Source organism: Bufo bufo, chromosome 3 (assembly GCF_905171765.1).
Source record: "Bufo bufo chromosome 3, aBufBuf1.1, whole genome shotgun sequence".
In the NCBI taxonomy this organism is placed as follows: Eukaryota; Metazoa; Chordata; class Amphibia; order Anura; family Bufonidae; genus Bufo; species Bufo bufo.
In genome coordinates, this window is record NC_053391.1 from 672,493,286 (window position 1) to 672,519,634 (window position 26,349).

The 26,349-nt window shown below is 45.1% G+C and overlaps 1 protein-coding gene across 1 annotated transcript in view; it reads right to left on the reverse strand.

The window, feature by feature from the left end:
- TMEM135 (transmembrane protein 135) overlaps window positions 1–26,349 on the reverse strand; it is a 355,301-nt gene that overhangs the window by 80,803 nt on the left and 248,149 nt on the right. The window contains exon 6 of the mRNA XM_040426365.1: window positions 1,607–1,653. Within this exon, the coding sequence (XP_040282299.1) occupies window positions 1,607–1,653 (47 nt within the window). The remainder of the gene's footprint in view (window positions 1–1,606; window positions 1,654–26,349) is intronic.

Below are 26,349 nucleotides of genomic sequence, written 5' to 3' on the forward strand. Positions count from 1 at the left end.
CTCCACAGTCACCGGGCCTGAACCCAATCGAGATGGTTTGGGGGTAGCTGGACCGCAGAGTGAAGGCAAAAGGGCCAACAAGTGCTAAGCATCTCTGGGAACTCCTTCAAGACTGTTGGAAGACCATTTCAGGGGACTACCTCTTGAAGCTCATCAAGAGAATGCCAAGAGTGTGCAAAGCAGTAATCAAAGCAAAAGGTGGCTACTTTGAAGAACCTAGAATATGACATATTTTCAGTTGTTTCACACTTGTTTGTTATGTATACAATTCCACATGTGTTAATTCATAGTTTTGATGCCTTCATAGTCATGAAAATAAAGAAAACTCTTTGAATGAGAAGGTGTATCCAAACTTTTGGTCTGTACTGCACATCCCCAAAAACTTCCACTGGCAGACCGTGAGGGGGACTCAGGCGTCCCCCTGGGCATCGGCCCACCAGGAAATTTCCCTGTAAGGTCTATGGCCAATCTGCCCCTGGTCCCTAGTGCATGTGACAATTATGGTAAGTTGTGAGTCTCGTTGGGGTCAAGGCTGTATTTATACCACCAAAGGGGCAGAAAACAAAGACAACTGAAACTTTTTGGCAGGCAGCTGAAAGAAAATGGTTGGTAGCCACTCTTGGGGTTAATATTAAAATGTGTAAGTCTATGGCAGGTTCATTAACATAAAAAAAAAATGTATTACCTATATATTTTTTTTAGCAATAAAAACCACATACTGATACATATTCTGTTTAGATTTTTTTTTTATTGTAGATTTTTTTATTTTACTTTGTGGGCATAATTATGAGAGCAGTCATTCTGCCTGAGCTACTGTTAACAGCACTCAAAGATTTAGGGACACATTTATTAAGACTGGCATTATAGATGGTGGTCTTAATAAACTCCATGCACTGGCTGGGTGGCAGATTGCAGCCATCTGTGCCTGAAATACGCCTAATATAGGCAAATTTCAGCTTAATAAATGACCCCTTAGTTTACAGCAGCGCAGGCAAGATTTCTGTCCAGAAAGTAAAATAAGAAAAATCTACAATCAAAACATATTTTTAAAAAATAATACGCGCCAGTGTTTTTTAATTCATAAAAAAAAAAAAATCTGGGTAAGGGCTCATTCATAAGGGCTCAACACATAACTCTGTGATGCTTCCGTGGTGTTCCGTGCCTCCGTTCCGCACCGATCTTCCGGACCCATTCAAGTGAATTGGTCCGCATCCATGATGCGGGGTGTACACAGCCGGTGCCCGTGTATTGCGGAACCGAAAACAGCGGGTCACAATACGGTCACGGCCGTGTGCTTGAGCCCTAACTGAAACAGCAGCGTGCTCCATTCAAAGTCTAGGCATCTGACGTTCATGGCACTCTGCACGTGCTGCAACTTGTACAATCAAGCCAAAGCCACATTCACTTTCACAAAGTGTGCAATAATATTTCCTATAGAATGCTGAGAGTTGTAGTTCTGCAACATTTGGAGAGCCACAGGAATTACTGTTATATTGTCTCTAATGTTATTGTCCTACAGATTCCCTTGTATAGTTCAATGCATAAATCGTATAGTAATTGATTAAGGGGGGGGGGGGGGTAATAATGAACAAGGAGGGACACTTACCTGAAAAAGAACATGTAGAGAGCAGCTGTGATGCAAAACAAAAGGACCTATAAAAAGCAACCACAAAGAAAGCAATAAATAATCACAGTAAACACAAAGACACAAATATCACATAAGTAAAAAGACTGATAACTCAGGGCCTTATTGCCCCTTACCGATCACTACAACAGGGTCCCAAGTCCCCAGTTCCTCCTTCCAACTGCACTAAGGATCAGTCTGAATGGAGCAGTGGTCGGGCGTGCACCCAGCCGTTCCATTCAAAGTCTATGCTGAGTACAGCGTTTTACTGTTTCCGTCAGCTCCATAGACAATCAAGAAGCAACCAAAATAGGTTTGGGGCAACATAGATCTAATGCAACAGGCCCTTTTGAAGGTGCCCATACGTAATAGGTATCGTTGGCCAAACTCATCGATTCTGGTGGGATCAACCAACTGAAAGGGGTCTCCCAACTTTACCCACATGGCAGATGTCTGGGGAAAGGCACGATTAATTTTAACATGCCCAATCCTTTGTCCCTGACAAAGATACCCCTCCCCTCCTTAGGTGTATGACCACCTTAAATAGGTTTTACAGAATTATGGCCCTTTGTAACTAGACTATGGAGCATGTGGTACCTAATGAAAACATCATACTCACCTGCTCCCCAACAATCAGTACAGTCTCCCTCCCCACCAATCTGTACAGTCTCCCTCCCACCAATCGTCACTCTTCTGGTCCACGGCCTGTAAGCTTCAGGGTAACCTCTCGTTGTGTCCTCAGCATTGATGTGTCCCCAAGTGGCAAATCAAATGCAGGGTGTCAAATCCCGCTTGTGGATATGACACTACTTAGGCCAATCATTGGCTGCAGCAGCACATGTGATGCTCTCTCCGTCCAGAAATTACAAGCCAGGGACCAGAAGATCTCAGAGAGCCAGAAGTTACAGGCCAGGGACCAGATGACCAGAAGATCTCAGGGAGCTGGAAGTTTCAGGTCAGGGACCAGAAGATCTAAGGCAGCCAGAAATTACAGGCCAGGGACCAGATGACCATAACATCTCAGGGAGTTGGAAGTTTCAGGTCAGGGACCAGAAGACCTCAGGCAGCCAGAAATTACAGGCCAGAGACCAGATGACCAGAAGATCTCAGGGAGCTGGAAGTTTTAGGTCAGGGACCTGAAGATCTCAGGGAGCCGGAAGTTACAGGCTGGGGACGAGAAAATCTCAGACAGCCGAATGGAGTGCAGGGAGCAGGTGAGTATGATTTTTTTCATTAGTAACCACATGCTATGGGGCTAGTTAAAAAGCCATAATGCTTGAAAACCCCTTTAAGACTTATTGAGCTCTAAGATTGGGGCCACTGGCATCACTGTGCCCAGTCAGCTGGCTGAGGTTAAGAGGCAATCTGAGTGGAACGTAATTGGTTCCATCAGTAGCTTCACATGGACTACAACAAAGGGCATCATGGTCTACATGGGGTAAAAGGGTTTCTACTGCAACCATCAGCCACCAAACCCTCAAGCAATGGCTGACTGGTCCATTGCCTGACATTTGACAACCCTTTTATAACCCAATTACTAAGAGCTGTATGTGGAGGACTAGAGTGTCTATTATAAAGTCCTAGAAGATGTTGACTCTATAGAGAACCTGAACTTTCCCGTACATGAAAGCCCTAATAATACAAGTGCAGAAATAGCAGCCATTTCTAGGTAGGAATAAGTATAGCCGAGCCCCGATGAATAGCAGGGATAAGATCACAAGTATGTCTTGAAAGGAATGAGCTGCAGCCATAAAGGTTATGAGGCTGGAAGGAACTGAGGAGCCAAAGATTCTCCTTTTATCTGCAAGCCATGTGAAATTCAAGACAATGTGCGCTCTTCCAGCCAGGGACAGTGGCCATGATTCACTGGAGGGAGGAAATCAACTCTCAGGAGAGACATCCAAAGAAGCAATCCCAAGGGTCCGGCCTGTCTCCCAGTCTATATATATATAGAGGCACAGTAGTGTAGCAGAGCTGAGATTGCCAGATGTGGAAGAGCTGGGTGGATCTGACACTACTAAATCACAAAAGGTACTGATGGTATTTACATAGGACTGCAGGTAAATCTACCTCATTATCATAACTCCAAGAATCAGGCAGATAAAAAGCAGGTTCCTGCATTTATGGGACCCTTCGTATGGCTATACATGTATTGGCATGTGCATCAGTATCTGAAAGGTTAACACATACATGCCCTGAGGGGCTCTTGATGTACAGTCCTACAAATTGCAGAGGGTGCTCCAACTATCCTTAAAGGGGTTGTCCTATGAAAAATATTTTACAGTTTTAAAACCAGCACCTGGATCTGAATACTTTTGTAATTGCATGTAATTAAAAATTTTGTATAGTCACTGAGTTATTCAATAAAATGTATCTGTATAGCGCCACCTGCTGTTTGCTCTTTTACTTATTTCTTTGTCCTGCTTACTGAGAAGGCCGCACATGCTCAGTTTCATCCTTCAACTGTCTTCTGAGCTGTGATAGGGAGAACATGGACACACCCTCTGAGCTGCAGTAGAAAGGACACACCCCCTGAGCTCTCAACTTGATACAAAATCTAGCAGAGTAATGAACAAGGAGATCTCTGGATCCATGTGAGGTACAGGGCTGGTTCCAGCTTTGTTAGAAAGAGATTGTCATGTACTATAACATGTAATCATGGAATAACCCCATTAAAGGGAACCTGTCATCAACTTTATGCTGACCTCCTCACTGAGGGCAGTATAACTTAGTGACAGATATGCTGATGTCAGCGGTGTGTCACTCATGAGCTAAAAGTAAGTGGTTGCTGAGAACCAACATCATAATCAGCGCAGCCCAGGCCTTGAAAAGAGTCAAATCTACCTGAGAAGAGTCCTGGTTATTCCTAATCTCCTGCTCTCTCGCCCATCTGCTGATGGTTGGCAGTTCTCTCCTAGAGAGAAAGGGAGAAAACTAGGTAGAAGACTGTCAGTCATCATTGTGATGCTGGTTCTCGGCAACCACTTACTTTTAGCTGATGAGTGACACACCGCTGAAATCAGCATTTCTGTCACTACGTTATACTGCCCTCAGTACGGTCAGCATAAAGTTGATGACAGGTTCCCTTTAAGAATGGTCAGGTTGGCCAATCTTGCAGGAGGAGTATCTGGTCAGCGCAGGGTTCTCCTCCAATCATCATCTACAAGAGAGTGATACTTATTGAGGCACACAATGCCCCTCCCCCACCGCCCCGTATCAGCAGCAATTCCTAAGAGTAGGGAGATCCGGTCTTATACTAGAATATCATCTACAGGATGTCTATGGTCAGATAAGACAGCATCACTCAACACGGATTTCGATACGACCTTGGCTCCAAAGCCACATCAAGTGCACAGACCATCCACATTCGCTGCATGCGAGTATGGTTTTTGTGGCCCTGTTCACATGCACTGGAGAAAAAAACAAGCAGATTTTTATCTGCAAGATCAGTCTCATGCAGATCCACGAGATGTCAAACTTTTTTCCTTTTCCGTTCACATAGCCATACAAGGGTTTGTTTTTTGCTGGACCAGTTGTAATAAAAAAAAAAAAAAAAAAAAAAAAAAAAAGGCGATTTGGGCATTTTAACGTTGATTTCCGTTCCGGCGTTTACAGTACAGGAAAAATGCTTTTATGTTTTAATAGTTCAGGCATTTTCAGACAAGTGGATACCAATGCGGCTTATTTTTTATATATTTATTTTTATTTGTAAAGTGGGGAAAGGGCGGTGATATGATTTTATTTATTTTTTTCAAAAACAGTTTTTTTTTGTTTTACCCTTTTTCACTTTACTTTTAGCCCTCTAGGGAGGTTTGAACATGTGATCATTAGGTCACTTATACCATAGGCTGAAATAAAACAGTACTGCAGTCTATGGTAAAATCCTGTTCATATTAAAGGGGGTTGTGCTCCTTGGCAGTCCCCCCCCTCCCCTTAATTTTGCGGAACTGGAAAGGGAAGCATACTTACAGTATATCTGCTTTCCGGTACTGAATTTCCGTTCTGATGCCAAATGGTCATGTGACTCAAGGGGAGCAGGTCACCGCTGCTGCCAGTAATTGGTTGCAGCGGCATCAAAACGAAAGTTCACATCCTTGGAGCCCAGTGGAGAAGCCGAGGCTGGGGAGAGAAGGAGCCAAGACCCAGCAGTGTGAAGCAGGTATAAGTATGCTTCCCTTCACAAGTCTGCCAAAGAGGGGGAGTTGCCAACCGTCCCTTCCAAAAGGTGCGCAACCCCTTTAAGCACTGCCTACAAGTTCTACTATGGCAGGACTGAGAGCCTTAACAAGGGTGGGGGTGTTTTGTCACCGGAAAGTGCCCCCTCCCTCCAAATCAACACTCAGAAGACAAGGTTGCAACTGACCATGGCATCTGAAGAGCTGAATGTCAATAATCGGAACTGTCTCCGATCATGGACACTTCCGATAGATGTCTGCTTCGTAAAGCAGGGGTTTTCTGGTTTTCTGTAAACACGGATGAATGTATAATATATAACATGTATAAAATATGCTTTGCTGTAATTTTTTCCACATTTTTGCACCACTGAGGAAGGGGCCTTGTTACCCTGAAACGCGTATGGTAAAAGCAGTGAGGGAACATCAAAAAGCAACATTTGGGAATCGCTTGTTTTCAACTACGAATATCTACAGATTTTTTTGAAAACCCCGCCTTGGAATTCAAGTCATCTGACCGCCCAGCTAACCACGTGGGACGCCACACAGGTCCTGGAAGGTCAAAGCGGTGGAAAGAAACTGCACTGCTATCCAGGCAAGAGGGGAAACTCCATAGACTTTACCGACAGGTCCTGAAAGCATCGCACCTGACAAGCTGGTGCACAAACGGGCCGAATACAGGAGCTGTAAAGTACCCCTAAGGATTCCAGTGCATAGAAGTATATTTTAGTCTAAGTTTTAACATTGTCTTAGTGTATGAATTTTATGCAACATGTTGTAAATTATTTTAAAGTGTTACACATATATAAAAATATCTGATATACAAACCAACTTGTCTGTGTTGCCTGATAAAGAGTGACGCCCAATCCAATTAATTATGTATAAAATATGCTTTGCCGTAATTTTTGCCACATTTTTCTAATGTCTCACGTTGTTTGATAACTTTGGTACATCTTTCAACTAAAACTTTTGCCTAAAGCTGTTTCTCCAATTTTTCTACGCCAGCCCCTACTGGGATACTTTTTTGCGACTTAAAAAAAATAAAATCTGACATACCCCTAATTAACATAGCTAACCACATCACACACACACACGAAAGCGCTGAGAGCAGCGTAAAACCACAAAAACTTTGTAAATTTTTGCACAACAATGGCCTGCGTCAAAATTTGCCTCTTTTTTTTTCCACCAGAATTCTGAGGCAAAGGGAATGATAGATTTCCCCCTTTGTGTTTGAATTTTTCACCACGTTCAAGATATCTGCACACTGTCAGTGAATGGGGACCTAAGATGAGATGTACTCCTGTACACAGCTGAGAGTTTGGTACAACTGTATCCAATCTACACACTGCCCTGTGAGCTAAATACATCAGAGAAGCACAAATCTCTAGTACGGTATGTTACAGTGTATCAGCACAGGACGGTCTAGAACAGAAACAATGGTAACGAGCCCTCAGCTGTGAGAAAGATTAGCTGTGTACAGGTTTTCAGCCTCTGGCGGTATACAAGAATGTTTCCATTCAACCACAGCAAGCAGAGATTTTAGAAAGGACAGGGAATTGAAACACAAAGTATATCAGAAAGTTGCAGAACTTTTCATATATAAAGCTAGAAGCCCCCTTTAAGACATACGGGATTGTGCGCTGACTCCGGCAGAAACGCCATCGTCTTTGCACGCCCCCCAGATTTCCCTGTTGTCAGCTCCTTGACGCTTTTCTGTTAAAACGCTAAGTGCAGAGACTGTAAAGTCATCCTTCTCTCTGATCTACTAGATACCCTTGAAGTTGTAAGAGATACAAGAGGTAGAGATTTACAGGATGCTATTAATATTTGTACCCTCTCGAGAAATCTTAGAACTGGATCTGCCCCCTCAAGAAATTGCCAAGGCTGCTTTACTGTCACTTACAAGCACATCGCGCAATCACGGCTGTGAAAATATTTGGGATGCCAATACGACTTTTCGCCCTGATATACAAACATCATAAAAAGGGTGTGTATAATTTTGCAACCATATTTTTCCCCCAATACATCTAAAATAGAAAATGAAGCAACTTTGCAAATAGTCTTGATTACAGAAGACGTCTCAGCTCTGCAGACATGGCGGACCTGTTACATGTGCTCTTGGCAGCTGAAGGCATCCGTGTTGGTCCCATGTTCATATGTGCCCACATTGCTGAGAAAAATGATGTTTTTTTATATGCAAATGAGCCTCTAGGAGCAACGGGGGCGTTGCCGTTACACCTAGAGGCTCTGCTCTCTGTGCACCTGCCGCGCCCTCTGCACTTTGATTGACAGGACCAGGTGTAATGGAACTTTCACTGCCTTGTCCTGTTAATCAAGGTGGAGAGGGTGCGGCAGTTGCAGAGAGAGCAGAGCCTCTAGGAGCAATGACAACGCCCCCGTTGCTCTTAGAGACTCATTTGCATATAATAAAACATCATGTTTCTCAGCAATGCGGGCACATATGAACATGGGACCAACACAGATGTCTTCAGCTGAGAAGTGCACATGTAACAGGTCAGCCAGTGTCATAGGTACAAAACTGCTGACAGATGCCCTTTATATTAAAAATAATCAAGATTTTTACTAAAACGGATATGTCAGAAGGGCTAAAATGTCCTGGTTCTGGTTTTCTATCTACAACTGATATGTACACCTATGTGTCTCCATATTTAGAGACCACAAACACTTTGTAGTCAGAGCCTAAAGACGCATGCTACTCTCTTCCATCAGCCTCCGAAGAGGGGCAGAGATCGGAACTGGGGTCAAGCATGAACGCTGGAGGTCCCAGCAAGCGGATGCCAATCAGCCAGACTTTTAGGGCATATCTTATCAAGACTATTGTATGGTTAACCCATTTTGAAGAAAATAAATAAATAATACGTGTCAAAGGGGATAGGACCAACCAGGACTGTGTGCCCTTTCTCTCCTGAAGGGCCCGATACCCTCATGGACTGCTTCTATGGTATATATGACCATGTGTTTGCCTTACGGAGGATCCTTGGAACACCAAGTAAAAAGGCCACATGGATATCACAGGAGCATGTGCTTAGAGTCTGTACCTGTGGTTTCATATATATATATATATATATATATATATATACACATGGGCAGTACATGTGCTGCTAATATGGCGGCTCCATCTGCACTATAATACGGAGGTATGGCAGAACACAGTCCCTATGGTTTCATATTACATATCCACGTGCAGTCCATATGGTGGCTTCCTCCATTTTTTTATAGTATGGCGGAACACAGAGTCCCCGTGGTTACACATTACGTTGCCGGAGGTGGGCTGCCTGTATGGTGGCTCCATCCTCACTATATTATAGAGGTATGGGCGGAATACAGAGTCTGTGTGGCTTCATATTACATAGCCGTAGGGAGCACATGTACTGCCAGATGGCGGTTCCGTCCGCACTGTATTATGGAAGAACTCTTCTAGAGGAGAAAACATCTACAAAATCGAACCCGATGTAGCAAGACGCATCTTTTTCTTTCTTCTGAACACATATGGAGTAACAGTATGGGCCGTAGATTACTATGGGTGCCGTATTATGGTATTATGTTTGCGTCCTCAGTAGATGTTCTTCAGGTTCCTTTTTGACAACACAGAAGCCAATTTTGGCAGATGATGAATACCCTGCTCCAAATTACACAATGTCCGCCTCCGACATGTGTGAAGAACAGGTGGCCCGTAAACTTGTTGATATCTACCGCCATGTGCTCAATTAGAAGAACAGACATCTTATCTGCCATGTTTTATCGTCCATCAATAGAATCCTTTATCCCATTTACCTCCCAGTCAAAAGGCTCGAAGCCAGTGGTTGTTCTCTCCTGTCATTGTGAATGAACACAACAACCTACAGATCCTCCCCCAGATTATAAACCTGACAAGTCCTAGTAAAAAAAAAATATAGAAGAATAAAACAATTTGTCAGGTAATAGCTGGGCGGCGTGCACCACACCCTCGCCAGAGCAGCTGTAGGCAACTGTACCTGCAATCGGGCCAAACAGCTTAAGCATTCTGTAGACAGGTAGTAGGATGAAAAGGGAGATTAACGGGTGATACTGAACAAGAGATTATGGGGATTCATCCTTAAAATGACTGAAAGTGGCATGTGCTGTGCAGAATCAGACTGCGATGCATCACACCTGTCAACGGGAAACAATTCTGCTAATTCCTGGGCTCATATTTTCCAGATCAGCACTTACCAGCCCTGGAGAGATCACCATGGAGTGAAGCCGATGGTCTAAAATTCAACAGTTCTTTGGAAGAGGAAGTCTACGTCTTCCTGGTGAAGACCAAAGGAATTGAGGGGCTTATACCAAGGACTGTCTAGTTCCTTTCTATGGTCGTGTTGTTAGATTACCAGGTCAAAGCAAGCGGGGTTCCGAGGTGGTAGGATGTTAACTTCATCTGTATTTCCAGAAGGACAATCTTAAAGGGGTTTTCCGGGTTCAGAGCTGAACCCGGACATTCCTCCATTTTCACCCCGGCAGCCCCCCTGACAGGAGCATCGGAGCAGTTCATTTTTTGGAGATCCGGTGACGTACTAGGCTCTCCATGTGGCTGTCAGGAACCCCGGTGACGTCGCCGGCACTGATGGGCGGGATTTAGCGCCAGTAAAACGGTGACGTCACCGAACACACTGCCGGGCGGAAGCTTCCGCTCGCCCGTGTGTTATTAAAGACAAAAGAGCCCGTGCCCTGCGCGATCTAGCTCAGGGCAAGGGAGCGCATCGGAGGGGGGGGGTGGGTCTGCCTGGATGAAAATAAGGGTATGTCCGGCGGGTTGTCTGATTATTACTTCACTGGCAGATCCCACTTCCCTGCTCTGGTTCTCCCAGCTGAGATCTGTTTACCCTGCTGTCATGTCGAAAAGAAGTGACCACTGCAGCCAATCGCTGGCCTCAACGATCACGTATTAACGACGTGAGCTAGGTAAACAGATCCCGGCCGGGAGAACTGGAGCAGTGTTACGGGATCTACCAGGAAAGTAATGATCACTTCTTTACACAGCAGGTGGATCCACTGTGTTGTCTGGTTTCCTCCTTTCTGGGATTAGAAAAGTGGTCTACTCTTTTTCACAAACAGCACCACTCTTGTACATGGACAGTGACCGGTATTGCAGCTTAACCTCATTGACTTCAATAACGCTGAGATGCGAGACCACATACAGCCCATGGGCAGGTAGAGATTAATAAAAAAAAAAAGAAGCAGAACCCTTTTTTCTTATTCTTAACACGGTCTTTAAATCAGTCTTTATATTCAACATATACAAAAATAATAATTTTTTTTTTAAAGCGACTTTTTTGGTGTTGACAAAAAATTCTTGTCTGTTTGTTGTCATAATTAATGGAATCAATACTCTGAAGGGTATGTCCACACATGACAAGACCGTTGTGGATATTTTGAAGCGCATCTTATGGAACTAACGGAAAGTCGATTAAAATAACGGATGGGATATTTATGGCCAGCTCTAGAGTCTATGGATTCAGTTAGTCAGGAAATGTCCTGTCCCTGGTGGCCCTACTGCTAGGCCAACAACAGTCATTAGTATAAGGTTCCTACACCCCGTGTCTCCTCCATGACCACTCCTGTCTTCAAACTCCTGCTCACTGTAGTACTTTCCATCTGGGGATATCTTTTGAATGCTCGAAAATGGTATTGAAACATTTCTTCTAGGATCCATTCATTTTAACAAGGGAAATGGAGTTCATAGATTTTGGACTCTGACCAACTTTCATCTGCATATGTCTTTTTAGCAGGACATAATAACATGGTAAGCTGTTATTGTGCCCCTCAAAGGCTTGTTTTTAAGTACTTATATGTATTTTCCCCCCCGGAGAAAAGCTTAAATGTGATCTGAACAAGGCCACAGAAAGTATCCCAACACGCATATTTGGTTGGCGGAGTGTGCATGTGTTTTCAGTGGGGAGATGGGAATAAGCCACAGCCAGATACCTCTGAGGCATCTCATCTCCTGTGGAAGCAAGAGATTGGGCATGTTGAAATCAGACTTAGATCTTACATGCACCTTAAATCCAACTAGTTCTCAACAACAGTTGAATGCCCAGCAGGACCCTAACACATTTTATTAATATGCGATAAAAGTCAAATATTGGATAACCGATAATAGTCGGGACCTTGGAGACCTTTTATCTAAAAGGTACATGTGCAAAAGTTTTTATGAGCTATGGTAATTTGCCTTAAAGGGAGTTTACCAGTAGTTTTGACCACGATTAAACTGCTGACAGCACTAGGTAGGAGTTGGAGGGAGCAGGACAAACATACTTTTTGTGGAGTTTTTCTCGTCAGGAGTAGCGTGAATATGAAGTTTTATTCTACCTAGTGCTGTCAGTAATTTTGAACATGTTAAACTACCTTTAAGGCAACATAACAAAAATAGTCCAAAAATCTGATCAACTGTATTTAAATTTTCAAGTCTTAGTTCGTTTGAAAATATACCATATACAGATGCAACATCGTTAGCGCTCCTCTTTTTTGCATATAGTTACTAACGAAACGTAATTTTCTCTTCTTCACAATAGCAATACATAACATGGCCAGTAGATGGCAGTGTTGAGTACAAAATGAAGCAGTAGTATTCGAATCTGGATATACTGTAAGGCCTCTTTCACACGGGCGAGTATTCCGCGCGGATGCGATGCGTGAGGTGAACGCATTGCACCCGCACTGAATCCGGACCCATTCATTTCTATGGGGCTGTGCACACGAGCTGTGATTTTCACGCATCACTTGTGCGTTGCTTGAAAATCGCAGCATGCTCTATATTGTGTGTTTTCCACGCAACGCAGGCCCCATAGAAGTTAATGGGGCTGCGTGAGAATCGCAAGCATCCGCAAGCAAGTGCGGATGCGGTGCGATTTTCACGCACGGTTGCTAGCAGACGATCTGGATGGAGACCCAATCATTATTATTTCCCCTTATAACATGGTTATAAGGGAAAATAATAGCATTCTGAATACAGAATGCATAGTACAATAGCGCTGGAGGGGTTAAAAAAAAATAAAAAAATTTAACTCACCTTTAATCCACTTGCTCGCGCAGCCCGGCATCTCTTCTGTCTTCATCTTAGCTGTGTGCAGGAAAAGGACCTGTGGTGACGTCACTCCGGTCATCACATAATCCATCACCATGGTAAAAGATCATGTGACGGATCATGTGATGACCGGTGGACGTCACCACAGGTCCTGTTTCTGCACACAGCTAAGATGAAGACAGAAGAGATGCTGGGCTGCGCGAGCAAGTGGATTAAAGGTGAGTTAAATTATTTTTTTTTTTTTTAACCCCTCCAGCGCTATTGTACTATGCATTCTGTATTCAGAATGCTATTATTTTCCCTTATAACCATGTTATAAGGGGAAATAATACAATCTACAGAACACCGGTCCCAAGCCCGAACTTCTGTGAAGAAGTTCGGGTTTGGGTACCAAACATGCCGATTTTCCGCAACGCACCTTTTCCCGCAACGCCCGTGTGAACTCAGCCTAACCCTTACCCGTTTCGCTATCATCATGATGTATTATATGGTATCGGCAGTGTTTTAAGGTTAAGAAGGAGGGTAATACTTGCTCACAGATGTAGCAGAGCTGCAGCGAATCGAGTGACTATGTAAAAGTGTAAAGGACAAACTCAGCTCGGTGATCTCGAGTATAGAATTCTTTTACATTCTTGTATACCCATAGGCAGAACCTAATGAAGCCCAGCACCTTTGTTTTGTAACCATCGAAGGTCAGGACCTTGGAGACCTGTGCTTGTAGAATATGGGCTTCCAACTGCCTTTTTTGTTTATGCTGAAAGTTCAATGCCAAGGAAGCGCTTCCTGGGGTATTTCCAAAACACTTTTAAATGAAAGTAAAGGTCACTGTGGTCACGTCGAAATACCAGTGTAGACTCTCTTGTGGAACAGGGCATATGAGGGGCCAACACGGCCAACAAAGACGCATCATGCTGTGCAGATGATTACTGCAGAAGTGGAGCCCCACTGTCACATGTAATCCTTTACAATGACCAGGCACAGAGTGAAATACTTGCCCTTTCCTATATATAAGGTTTAATTAGTCATAGCCTCTCAATAAACTGGTCTAATTGGCATGGTCCTGACCAAAGGAATCCACCATATTAAAGCAATGTTGATGACTTATTTCCGTAGAGCTAGAATTCAGGTTGATGCACAGAAAATACATGGGGTCTACTTCACTTTAGACCGTTAACATGACTATTTTCAGACAAGCCCTTGTTACATACTCTGTAAGACATATCCATGGGACCCCCTCTTCCAGTTACGGCCCGGAGAACAGTTACGCTTGGCTCCTGGATTTGGAGATCTACTGACATTCACTGAAGTCAATTTCCGACAAGTGGTGCTGCAATGAGCATGCACTTTCCGCTGTTGATCTAAAATGGCTACCAAAGTTTTTAGCAATAAGTCCCTGTGGTATGAAAAGGTGTTAACACTTTCAGAGTGTCCCTATCACTGGAGCCCATACTGTTAGGACATTCACATGGGGGGGGGGGGGGGGGGGGGTGTCACGCTTACTAACTCTGTTATGTGTGACTTTCTTTACCCACTTGGGTCTACCTGCCCTCCTTTGTCTTGCATTCGGCGGGTCGGTGTGAACGGGGCCGCCACTGAACGACTCTACCGATTCCCAGACAACTCTGTTGGTTGTAGGAGCTTAAAATCATCGAGTGCCCAGACAGAACGTGATGAAGATACAGGGTCAGCATGGTGAAGAGGAGTTAGGAGGAGGTTATACAGTAATAGGACTTGATAGTAGGACGCAAGGGACCCGCTGCAAGTACTGTAAGGGCTGTTTCACACAAGCGAGCCCATTGCAGGAATCACGCTCTCACACACACGTTCTGGACTTGCAGGAGTGCACGGCATTATCATGATTTATAATGCTATGTGCCTCTGCTTGACCTAACAGCTTTATGTCACTATGATCCTGTAGAAAAAAGGTCAAGCAGAGGCACATAGCATTATAAATCACGATAATGCCTGCACTCCTGCAAGTCTAGCACGAAGGATCACGCTCACGCACGGAGTGCGATTCCTGCAATGGACTTGCTCGTGTGCAACAGCCCTAATAGGCCATATCAGGCCCTACAAGATGGGCTGAGAGAAAGACTCCTGGCTTGAACTACGCAGATGGGAAAGATATTATAAATCAAGCACATGCCTGTTGGGTCCTTAAAGGGGTATTCCCATCTCAGACAATGGGGGCATATCGCTAGGATATGTCTGACAGGTGCGGGTCCCACCTATCTCGTAAACACAGCCGGCTAAGTTACAGAGGGTACATCGCGCATGCACGGCTGCACTCATTTCTATGGGGCAGCCGAAAATGGCCGCGCACTGGCTCGGCTATTTCCTTCGGCCCCATAGAAATAAAGGGGAGCGGTGTCTGTGCAAGCGCGGTGCGCTCCCATTCACTTCTATGAGTAGAGTGCTTTGTGGTGGCCGGACCCAGGGTCCTTCAGCCACCACTTTCCCCACTCCATTCTCAATATAGGTGCCGGTCCAAGTGGTTGGACCCGCTCCTATCCGACAATGGGGACATATCCTAGTGATATGCCCCCATTGTCTCAGATGGGAATACCCCCTTTAACAAGATGGCACTCTACAGAGAGGACTTATACTGGAACTGTTATTGCCCTATCAGGCCTTAAACATTTCTTGGGTTTTGTTTGTGGACATGGGAGTTTGAGGGGCCCTGAAAGAGAGTGGCGTCGTGGCCACAAGGAGGTGCTGAGGTACAGAGGGGTCCCCTTCGAAGTGACTGGTGCATCCCCAAGGGTGGCATATGGGCAAGTTGTAACACAAGACCCACAACAGCATGGCAGTGCAGACCTAACTGGTGGGAACTCCTGCGAAGGTTGATATCAACAACCCTGGATAAGGACAAAACTGTAAAGCAGTGACATCTAAATTCACTAAGTTTGTTGATCTGCGTGTTTACTAACTAACCAGACTGAGTCCTCTCACCTATGCCGAGAGGGTTCATATCTACCTCCACAGACAACTTTTAGCAGATGGCATGCGGTAGTCTGAGTTTGACACGCACCGTGCATCGCCAAATTTTTTCAGGACATTCAGCCCCAATTTTCTAGGTGCTGCCCCTTTCCGTAAAGGATCCACCCCTTATTGTGATGTGGTATGCGCCTTTAGAACATGCATGGGTGGTGGAACTGTGTCTAATGGGGCAGTATTCTGGTACCACGTACTGTTGGTCAGCACTTCTGGGAGTCTGGGAAGTCTCCCTTATTTCCTGGAGCCTCCCTGATGTTCCAAGAGAGTTGTCAAGTATGATTTATTTCTGCTTATCTGTGGGACCTCACTGTCATTCCGTACATACTTTAGCATCACATTTTATATCCATATCCATCAGTCTCCAAACCACTGAGACAATGAACACAGGACAGAGAGAGCGCTCGTCGTTCTGCATCATCGTGAAGGATCATGGTAGGAATATACTGGATAAAATAAAGGTTGCACTTTAAGGTTGACCAAGTCTTGGCAGGACAGCTGAATACTCTCAAAGCCAAGAGGAGGGTACAGTTGACGTAAGTGATGCAGATTACCATCTTTCTTGAGGGTCATTATTAGTAAAGAATCAGCAGCCGTCTCTGTTATTGTCCCGTGTTCCTTCCAGACCCCCCCACTGCACAGGGCAGAAGGAGTTATGAAGACTCCAAGCATCTAGTGTTATTACATTCCAGCCACGCTTTGTTGATGCGAGGACCTTTAATGACCATTTTTATCATGAAATGTTTGCTAAACACGCGCTAATGTGGAGAGCCGCTGACGTCTATGTATGAGGGGAGAGAAATGCCAACTACAGAGGAACGAGGGCCAAATGTGGTGAGATTTTACAGTATATGCTCTCCTGGGAACCATGTATGTGGCCATATTAAAGATCCTTGTTCTACAGATCCATAATATGAATTCATGATGTAATATGAGTTCATACTGCTCATTCACATGCCTCGGATTTTATATTGATGTATACAGATGTTTCTTCTGTATGACTCCCTAGAATACCATACAAAAGGACAGGTTATTAATAGGAGATTGGTGGGGGTCTGACACACGGTACCCCCACCGATCAGCAATCAGATGGTTGCCAGTGCTGGAAACCATAGAGTGGATGGAGCTGGAAGTGCTTTTGAACGTTCGTTCCCAATCATTTCTTCGTTTAAGCAAGCCCAACGATCAGAAAAGCTGTCTTTACCAATGACTACAGCCATGATTTGGACAAATAAAACTCGGACCAGGGGATATTCTCATTGTGGCACATCACCGATATCGGCTTCTCCAACATATGTGACCCTCGCCAATCCAGAAGACAGAGGGACTGATGGGTTTCCTCGTGCGCTCTCAGCTGTACGACGCATTGCTTACCATGAAAACCTACTAAGGCTACTTTCACACCTGTGCTTTCCCTTTCCGCTATTGAGATCCGCCATAGGATCTCAATAACGGGGGGAAAACGCTTCCGTTTTGTCCCCATTCATTGTCACTGAACGAAACGGAGTGCACCCGAATGCATTCCATTCCGTTTGTTTGTGTCCCCATCACGGACAGAATAACGCTGCAAGCAGCGTTTTTCTGTCCGCGATGTGGTGCGGAGCAAGACGGATCCGTCCTGACACACAATGTAAGTCAATGGGGACTGATCCGTTTTCTCTGACACAATAGAAAACGGATCCGTCCCCCATTGACTTTTAATGGTGTTCATGACGGATCTGGCTATGTTAAAGATAATACAACCGGATCCGTTCATTATCTATGTATTAGGGTCCATTCACACGTCCGCATGTTGTTTGCGGACGCCGGCAATGTGAGTTCCGCATTTTGCGGACCGCACATCGCCGGTACTCTCATAGAAAATGCCTTTTCTTGTCCGCAATTGCGGACATGAATAGGACATGTTCTATTATTTTGCGGTACGGAAGTGCGGATCCGCAAATGCGAACAGCACATTCCGGCCCCATTGAAAATGAATGAGTCCACACCTTTTCCGCAAAATTGCGGAACGGATGCAAACCCATTTTGCGAACGTGTGAATGGACCCTTATCAGAACGGATGCGTTGTTGCTGATCAATGATGGGTCCAGCAAAAACACTAGTGTGAAAGTAGCCTTAGGGCTCATGCACACGACCGTATGCCCTCCGAGACATACGGTCCGTGAGCGGGCAATATGTCCCGGAGCGGCATACATCGTGTGCACGGGAGCGCAGAGCATCATAGGTTACTATGATGCTGTGTGCATCGGGCCGCCCGCGGGACTATTGTCCTGCACTCATAATATCATAAAAGTGCAGGACAATAGTCCCGCGTGCGGCCCCATGCACACAGCATCATGGTAACCAATGTATGCCGCTCCAGGACATATGGCCCGCTCACGGCCTGTATGTCTCGGAGGGCATATGGTCGTGTGCATAGGCCCTTAGTTGTAGTACTCTGCCCAGCAGGAGATCAGGGGAATTGCAGTGCAGGGAAAGAGAACCTCGCTAGTGGTTTTGCCCATTCGTTCTATGGATTTTTGGGTGTCTTTTTGCATGGACCCCCATTAATCCTTAGAAGGACGTCAGGTGAACCCATGCTGTACAGTAAGTGATGGCGTAAACTCTTTAAATTTTGAAGAAGACTTTTCGGACCAAGGGCATTGACTGACTTTGAGGTTTCATCCTTCCATTTGAGGTGTACAGTATAACGTATAAGGGTTTTGGGAGATTTTTGTAACTGATGACCTATACTCTGGGTAGGTCATCAGTATCTGATCAGTGGAGGTTTGACACCAGGAATCCTCGCCGATGAGCTGTTTGAGAAGGCAGCAGCCCTGGCAGGAGCACCGTGGCCTTCTCTCTGCGCACCATGCACTTCAATGGGCTGAGCTGCCCCTAGGCCATGTGACCGAGGTCAGATCCCCCAACCGATCAGTTAAAAAATCTCAGAAAACCCCATTTAATAAAAAGCAGTCAAGAAGATAGAAGAAAATGTCAAACACAACATCAGTTAGACCAAAGATGAATTTGTGTTGTCGAAACCCATCAATTTTGGCTGGAGAGACCAACCGTTCAATGTGTATGCAGGAGTGCAGCCTCTCCAAAAATGGCAGATATTAAGTGAAAGAGGGATATATAAAAGGACTGGAAAACCCCTTTAAAAATAAACATAATAGATTTTGGGGAAATGGGGTAAATGAGCCCAAGAGTTCAACCCATATTGGAACCCATAATCTTAATCCCATGTACGTTTACTGTCTGATTTAAGGTTCTCTTCAGTTCCTTTTATGTAAACTTCAGCAAAAAGCCCTTTATCTCTCCCTAACGGACTCTGAGAACAGAGCGCTCAGTCAATTTACCTTTTTCACCACCGTGCTCGAAATGTAGACGCTACATAAAAGTTTTGTTGGCAGACATTAAATAACTAAAAGGTTTCATTATCAATCGTTTCAAGATTCATTCTTGGCAAAGCACCAAATGGAAATGTTAATAGGACCTTTCAGTGGCGAGTCACAAGACTGATAGCGAACGTGGTATAACATCTATGTTGGGCTAATTTATAGGCTTTGTTCCCGCGGCAGTAATGGGCGTGCAAAGAATGGCTTAACAGTTTCACTGCCAGGCCCCTGAACAACACCTAAGACCATTCTCTTTGAAGATATACTCACCAGTAGGCACCAGTCTACTCACAGCTGTGAAAATGTGTTTTGTTTTGGTTTTTTCCCTGGAGCTTCTGTCTTCACAAGGGTTCCACCTCAATGTACGTGTCAATTGTTAATCTGGTGCTCTTTTGCTAGACCTTCTTTTTTAGATCTTTCCCAAATTTGCCATCAGGTTTTTATCAGTCAAAATGTCAAACAAACAATGAAGTCATTAGGCCATCATCTTATAGAAAGTAAACTTGTCCGGAGAAAAGTAATTCCCATGGCGGTGTCATAAGTAGGTCGTCCACCAAGATTAAGAATCTGTGGATGACACACTGTTATGGGGGATCTGTGGAGGACACACTGTTATGGGGGATCTGTGGAGGACACACTTATGGGGGATCTGTGGAGGACACACTGTTATGGGGGATCTGTGGAGGACACACTGTTATGGGGGATCTGTGGAGGACACACTGTTATGGGGGATCTGTGGAGGACACACTGTTATGGGGGATCTGTGGAGGACACACTGTTATGGGGGATCTGTGGAGGACACACTGTTATGGGGGATCTGTGGAGGACACACTGTTATGGGGGATCTGTGGAGGACACACTGTTATAGGGGTTCTGTGGAGGACACACTGTTATGGGGGATCTGTGGAGGACACACTGTTATGGGGGATCTGTGGAGGACACTTATGGGGGATCTGTGGAGGACACACTGTTATGGGGGATCTGTGGAGGACACACTGTTATGGGGGTTCTGTGGAGGACACACTGTTATGGGGGTTCTGTGGAGGACACACGGTTATGGGGGTTCTGTGGAGGACACACTGTTATGGGGGTTCTGTGGAGGAGGACACTGTTATGGGGGATCTGTGGATGACACTGTTATTGGGGATCTGTGGAGGACACTTATTGGGGATCTGTGGAGGACACACTGTTATGGGGGAATCTGTGGAGGACACACTGTTATGGGGGTTCTGTGGAGGACACACTGTTATGGGGGTTCTGTGGAGGACACTTATGGGGGATCTGTGGAGGACACACTGTTATGGGGGATCTGTGGAGGACACACTGTTATGGGGGTTCTGTGGAGGACACACTGTTATGGGGGTTCTGTGGAGGACACACGGTTATGGGGGTTCTGTGGAGGACACACGGTTATGGGGGTTCTGTGGAGGAGGACACTGTTATGGGGGATCTGTGGATGACATTGTTATTGGGGATCTGTGGAGGACACACTCTTATGAGGGATCTGTGGATGACACTGTTATTGGGGATCTGTGGATGACACTGTGTCATGGGGGGATCTGACCCCATTACATTGGGCCCCAATCAGGGCAGCCATCACATGTGAAGTGTAGTTCAGCTCCTAGCAGTGCTGCTTTGCTAAACTACCGGTAATCACTAAGCTATAAGCAGTACTCACTATGAAAGCAGCGGGCAGGCTGCAGTGCACGTCACTCAGTCACGCTCCGGCTGAGTGGAGCAGCAGTTGCTAGCCTCCAGGCCCCGTATCCTCCAAGATGGAGCTTCTGACCAGGCACCAGAGGTGCAGTACTGTCAGTACTGCCCTGATAGTACCCCTGTCTACATGTCACTGGTACATAGCAGGCTGCTATGCCTATGCAGCACAGCCTGCGGTGTGCCGGCCATGTCATATTGCTCTATTCACTTTATAAGATGCACGGCCATTTTCCCCCCACTTTTTTTTTTGGGGGGGGGGGGGGGGGGGGGGGAGTGCGTCTCATTTATTTTTTTTCTAACTGAAATTTTTGTCCCCTTAGGGGACTTGAAAATGTGATATTCTGATCGCTTGTCCCAAAGACTTTAATAAAATACTATTGCAGTCCGTGGGATTCTAAAAGGCTGCCTGTGAAGCCGTGCCTCAGATACAGCTTTGCAGGCAGTTCACTGGGAGAAAGGCACCAGGCTGTCATGGCAACTGATCAGAGCTGATTTTACCCACAGGGGGCCCCCTCCCTCTGTCTAACCCCCAAGATGCAGTGGTCGCTATTGACAGCGGCATCTGAGGGGTTAAATGACTTGGATTGGTATCATGGCTGATGCCTGTCACTGCCAGGCGCGAGCCCGCTAAATAATACAAACTCCTAACCCTCATGACTTATGGGTATGTCATGGTGAGTTAAGGGGTTAAAGTTAAGCGGCTACCACACTTAACCTGTGGACAGGTGTGTCACTGTTTAAGGAAGAAAGCAGCCACGCTTTTCTAAGTCATAGTTTATGTTGATATAGACCAGATATCCACAAGAGAAAGCCTACTGATGAAATGGAGAGAAACATTCCAGCCCGGCAGTCTCCATCTCAACCAGACCAAAAGCCATGAAGTCTTTTATATTTTAGTGATGGACGAGACAAAGTACCAGACTGAAATCATTCTCGGATTTCACAGGAACCTGGTAATATAGAAGTGACACGTCCTGTCATCGCAGGGTGAAATTAACTCTTCGGAGTAACGTGTATTCCCAGTAATTAGATTATTATGGCTATTGAATGTCAGCAGAACCTATCGCCTGGGACCCCTCATGTATAGTCTTACAGTGTGTGTGTATATATATATATATATATACATATATACAGTACAGACCAAAAGTTTGGACACACCTTCTTATTCAAAGAGTTTTCTTTATTTTCATGACTATGAAAATTGTAGATTCACACTGAAGGCATCAAAACTATGAATTAACACATGTGGAATTATATACATAACAAACAAGTGTGAAACAACTGAAAATATGTCATATTCTAGGTTCTTCAAAGTAGCCACCTTTTGCTTTGATTACTGCTTTGCACACTCTTGGCATTCTCTTGATGAGCCTCAAGAGGTAGTCCCCTGAAATGGTTTTCACTTCACAGGTGTGCCCTGTCAGGTTTAATAAGTGGGATTTCTTGCCTTATAAATGGGGTTGAGACCATCAGTTGCGTTGAGGAGAAGTCAGGTGGATACACAGCTGATAGTCCTACTGAATAGACTGTTAGAATTGGTATTATGGCAAGAAAAAAGCAGCTAAGTAAAGAAAAACGAGTGGCCATCATTACTTTAAGAAATGAAGGTCAGTCAGTCAGCCGAAAAATTGGGAAAACTTTGAAAGTAAGGGGTATTTGACCATGAAGGAGAGTGATGGGGTGCTGCGCCAGATGACCTGGCCTCCACAGTCACAGGACCTGAACCCAATCGAGATGGTTTGGGGTGAGCTGGACCGCAGAGTGAAGGCAAAAGGGCCAACAAGTGCTAAGCATCTCTGGGAACTCCTTCAAGACTGTTGGAAGACCATTTCAGGGGACTACCTCTTGAAGCTCATCAAGAGAATGCCAAGAGTGTGCAAAGCAGTAATCAAAGCAAAAGGTGGCTACTTTGAAGAACCTAGAATATTACATATTTTCAGTTGTTTCACACTTGTTTGTTATGTATATATTTCCACATGTGTTAATTCATAGTTTTGATGCCTTCATAGTCATGAAAATAAAGAAAACTCTTTGAATGAGAAGGTGTGTCCAAACTTTTGGTCTGTACTGTATATATATAGTGGGGGATTTGCTCTGGTAGACAGGCTTGCGGACGCAGTATAGAGGCAACGACAACGTCTTTAACTTAGGCTACTTTCACACTAGCGGCAGGACGCATCCGACAGGCTATTTACCCTGTCAGATCCGTCCTGCCGCTATTTCGCCACGCCGCCGCTCCGGCGCAGCACGGCAAAGGGGCACCCGGACTAAAAGTACTGCATGTCCGACTTTTTAGTCCGGCGGCCTCTCACCGCGAACTGCCGTGCTGTGCCGGAGCTCCGCCCCCGTCCCCATTATAGTCAATGGGGACAGAGCGGCGGTCCGGCGAAATAGCGGCAGGACGGATCCGACAGGATGAACAGCCTGTCGGACCCGTCCTGCCGCTAGTGTGAAAGTACCCTTAAACAGTTAAGGCCTCTTTCACACGGGCGTTGCGGGAAAATGTGTGGGTGCGTTGCGGGAACACCCGCGATTTTTCTGCGCGAGTGCAAAACATTGTAATGCGTTTTGCACTCGCGTGAGAAAAATCGCGCGTGTTTGGTCCCCAAACCGGAACTTCTTCACAGAAGTTCGGGCTTGGGATCGGTGTTCTGTAAATAGTATTATTTTCCCTTATAACATGGTTATAAGGGAAAATAATAGCATTCTGAATACAGAATGCATAGTAAAACATCGCTGGAGGGGTTAAAAATAAATAAATACATTTTTAACTCACCTTAGTCCACTTGCTCGCGGCCCGGCATCTCCTTCTGGCTTCATCTGATCTCTGTGCAGCAACAGGACCTGTGGTGACGTCATTCCGGTCATCACATGGTACGTCACATGATCTTTTACCATGGTGATTCACCATGGTAAAAGATCATGTGACGTACCATGTGATGACCGGGGTGACGTCATCAAAGGTCCTTGACCTATAATTAATGCTCACCACAGGTCCTATTCAGTAAAGGGGACAGAAGGAGATGTCGACATAAATGATTTTATTTTTATTTTTTAACTCCTCCAGCGATGTTTTACTATGCATTCTGTATTCAGAATGCTATTATTTTCCCTTATAACCATGTTATAAGGGAAAATAATAATGATCGGGTCTCCATCCCGATCGTCTCCTAGCAACCATGCGTGAAAATCGCACCGCACCCGCACTTGCTTGCGATTTTCACGCAACCCCATTCATTTCTATGGGGCTTGTGTTACGTGAAAAACGCACAAAGAGGAGCATGCTGCGATTTTCACACAACGCACAAGTAATGCGTGAAAATCACCGCTCATGTGAACAGCCCCATAGAAATGAATGGGTCAGGATTCCGTGCGGATGCAATGCGTTCACCTCCCGCAACGCATCCGCGCGGAAAACTCGCTCGTGTGAAAGGGGCCTAAGTGTTTATTCACACATAAGGATAAGCAAAACAAAAAGTCAGTTTCAAGGAAAACATTTACCTTGAGTCTGGTGTTTGTTCACACCATGCAGCAATGCAGAAGTCCTTGGACATAGCAGAAACCACCTGCTCTCACACCATCAAGGTAGCAGGCTATTACCCAGGCCCAAACTCCCAGGTCCCAACACAGAGACTGACAGAGCTTCACTGTCAGAGAGGAGCAAATTCCTACCACCTGACAGTACTGAATGTTTTTTATAGCCCAAAACAAGACCCGGCCTGGAATGTGGGGAGAGCCACCCACCCTGCACTTTGGCTGCTCCCAGTAAGAGCCGGCCCGGATCGGCTTTACAGCCATACTAAATAGCAAAACCAGGTCAGCCAGCACTAGCTGCCGCTGACACATGAAATTACCGGCTCTTACCTCACCGAGGCCGGGAATCTCAGGTCATCAATATCAAATCAGTGGGCGTTTCACTGCAGGCAATCAGCTGTTAGAAGGAGTTGCGGTGCTGAGGTGAGTGCTGCAGCCTCTTCCTTGGCCTGTGATGTCAAGTCCATCGGTCACATGGCCTTTCTGCCGCTCGTCCCATTCAAGTAAATGGGACTGAGCTGTAATACCAAGCACAGCCACTATACAATCTACGGAACTGTCTGGTATACTGAGAAGGACTCACATAATGACAGTTTTGGATCCCTGACCAGTCAAATTTTATATATAAACACGCAAAATAACTAGATGATAACTTGTGCAACATTACGTCCTACTGGAGATGCGGAGTGGCTGACGTTCACGGAAAAGACCAATTATTGGAAAATTAAATTAATCCTGTGACACTTGTTTGGCCGACAGCTCTTCCAGACACCCATACACAAGCATGCAGGGCTTAGTAGTAAATACATGTGTTTTCAATGGGGAGAGGAAAATAAGCTGTTGCCAGATACTTATGACGATGGCTCATATCCCGATGGAAAAAAGATCGGCCAGTTTGGAACTCAACATACTCAAACCTTCTTACCTCTTACATCTGCCATTAGCCAAGAGTTGGGACAGCCAAATGCACATTAGATATTTGACTGATCCCATCAAAACTGGTGGATTTGTGCATCTATCATTTGAGGTCATGTAGACATTACCGCTAGTTATTTCCATTAAAGGGGCAGAACAACAAAAAAAAACATGAATTCCGATTCAGAACAAAACAAACAATGGAGCAGAACAGTCCCCATTGACTATAATGGGGTCTATTTTAGATGGAAAAAAAAGTCCTGCTCTGATTGGCCAAATGGATCCTCCAAAGCAGATATGAACATGCCCTAATGTGTTTAGCACTTTAACTTGCCCCCGCTACAGAAAAAGAAAACCAGAAAAACCTTAGAGCTCTTGACACCAGGCAAAATTTTATTTTTGTTTTTTGCTCAGTGGCCATCATGAAATGAAAATTTTGATGAACCTCAACTACAGAGATTTAGCTTCCCCAAAAAGAGATTTAGCTTCCCCAAAAACATCTGCTCTGAAGTCATAAATACAAGGTTTGACGGTGGTTACCTCACTAAGCACACATGACACTTTGTTTCTCAACATACGCACAAATAATTTGGCAGATATAACCGATAATAGGCAAAACAAAAACATCTCAGGTGACATATGGGCACAAGACACAGGATCCATAAACCTAAACCACAATCGGCAAGGAACGGCCAAGTTTGCCTTGTTGTTCCTCCTGCAAAGTGTTTGTGTGCGGCTCTTAATTGAAACTCTACTTTCGGTCAATTAACCAAGAAAGAAAGAAGCAAGGAGAGGGACGTCCGTAGCACCTGGTTTTAACAAAAGGCAGGGTATGAAATTACAATCCCAGCGTTCAATTATTGAAGAGTTTTGCGGTTTATTGTGTAATCTACAGCGATTGCAGCGGGATCTGTACGTACAAGGCACCTGGGTCTAAAGGTTGAGACAAAA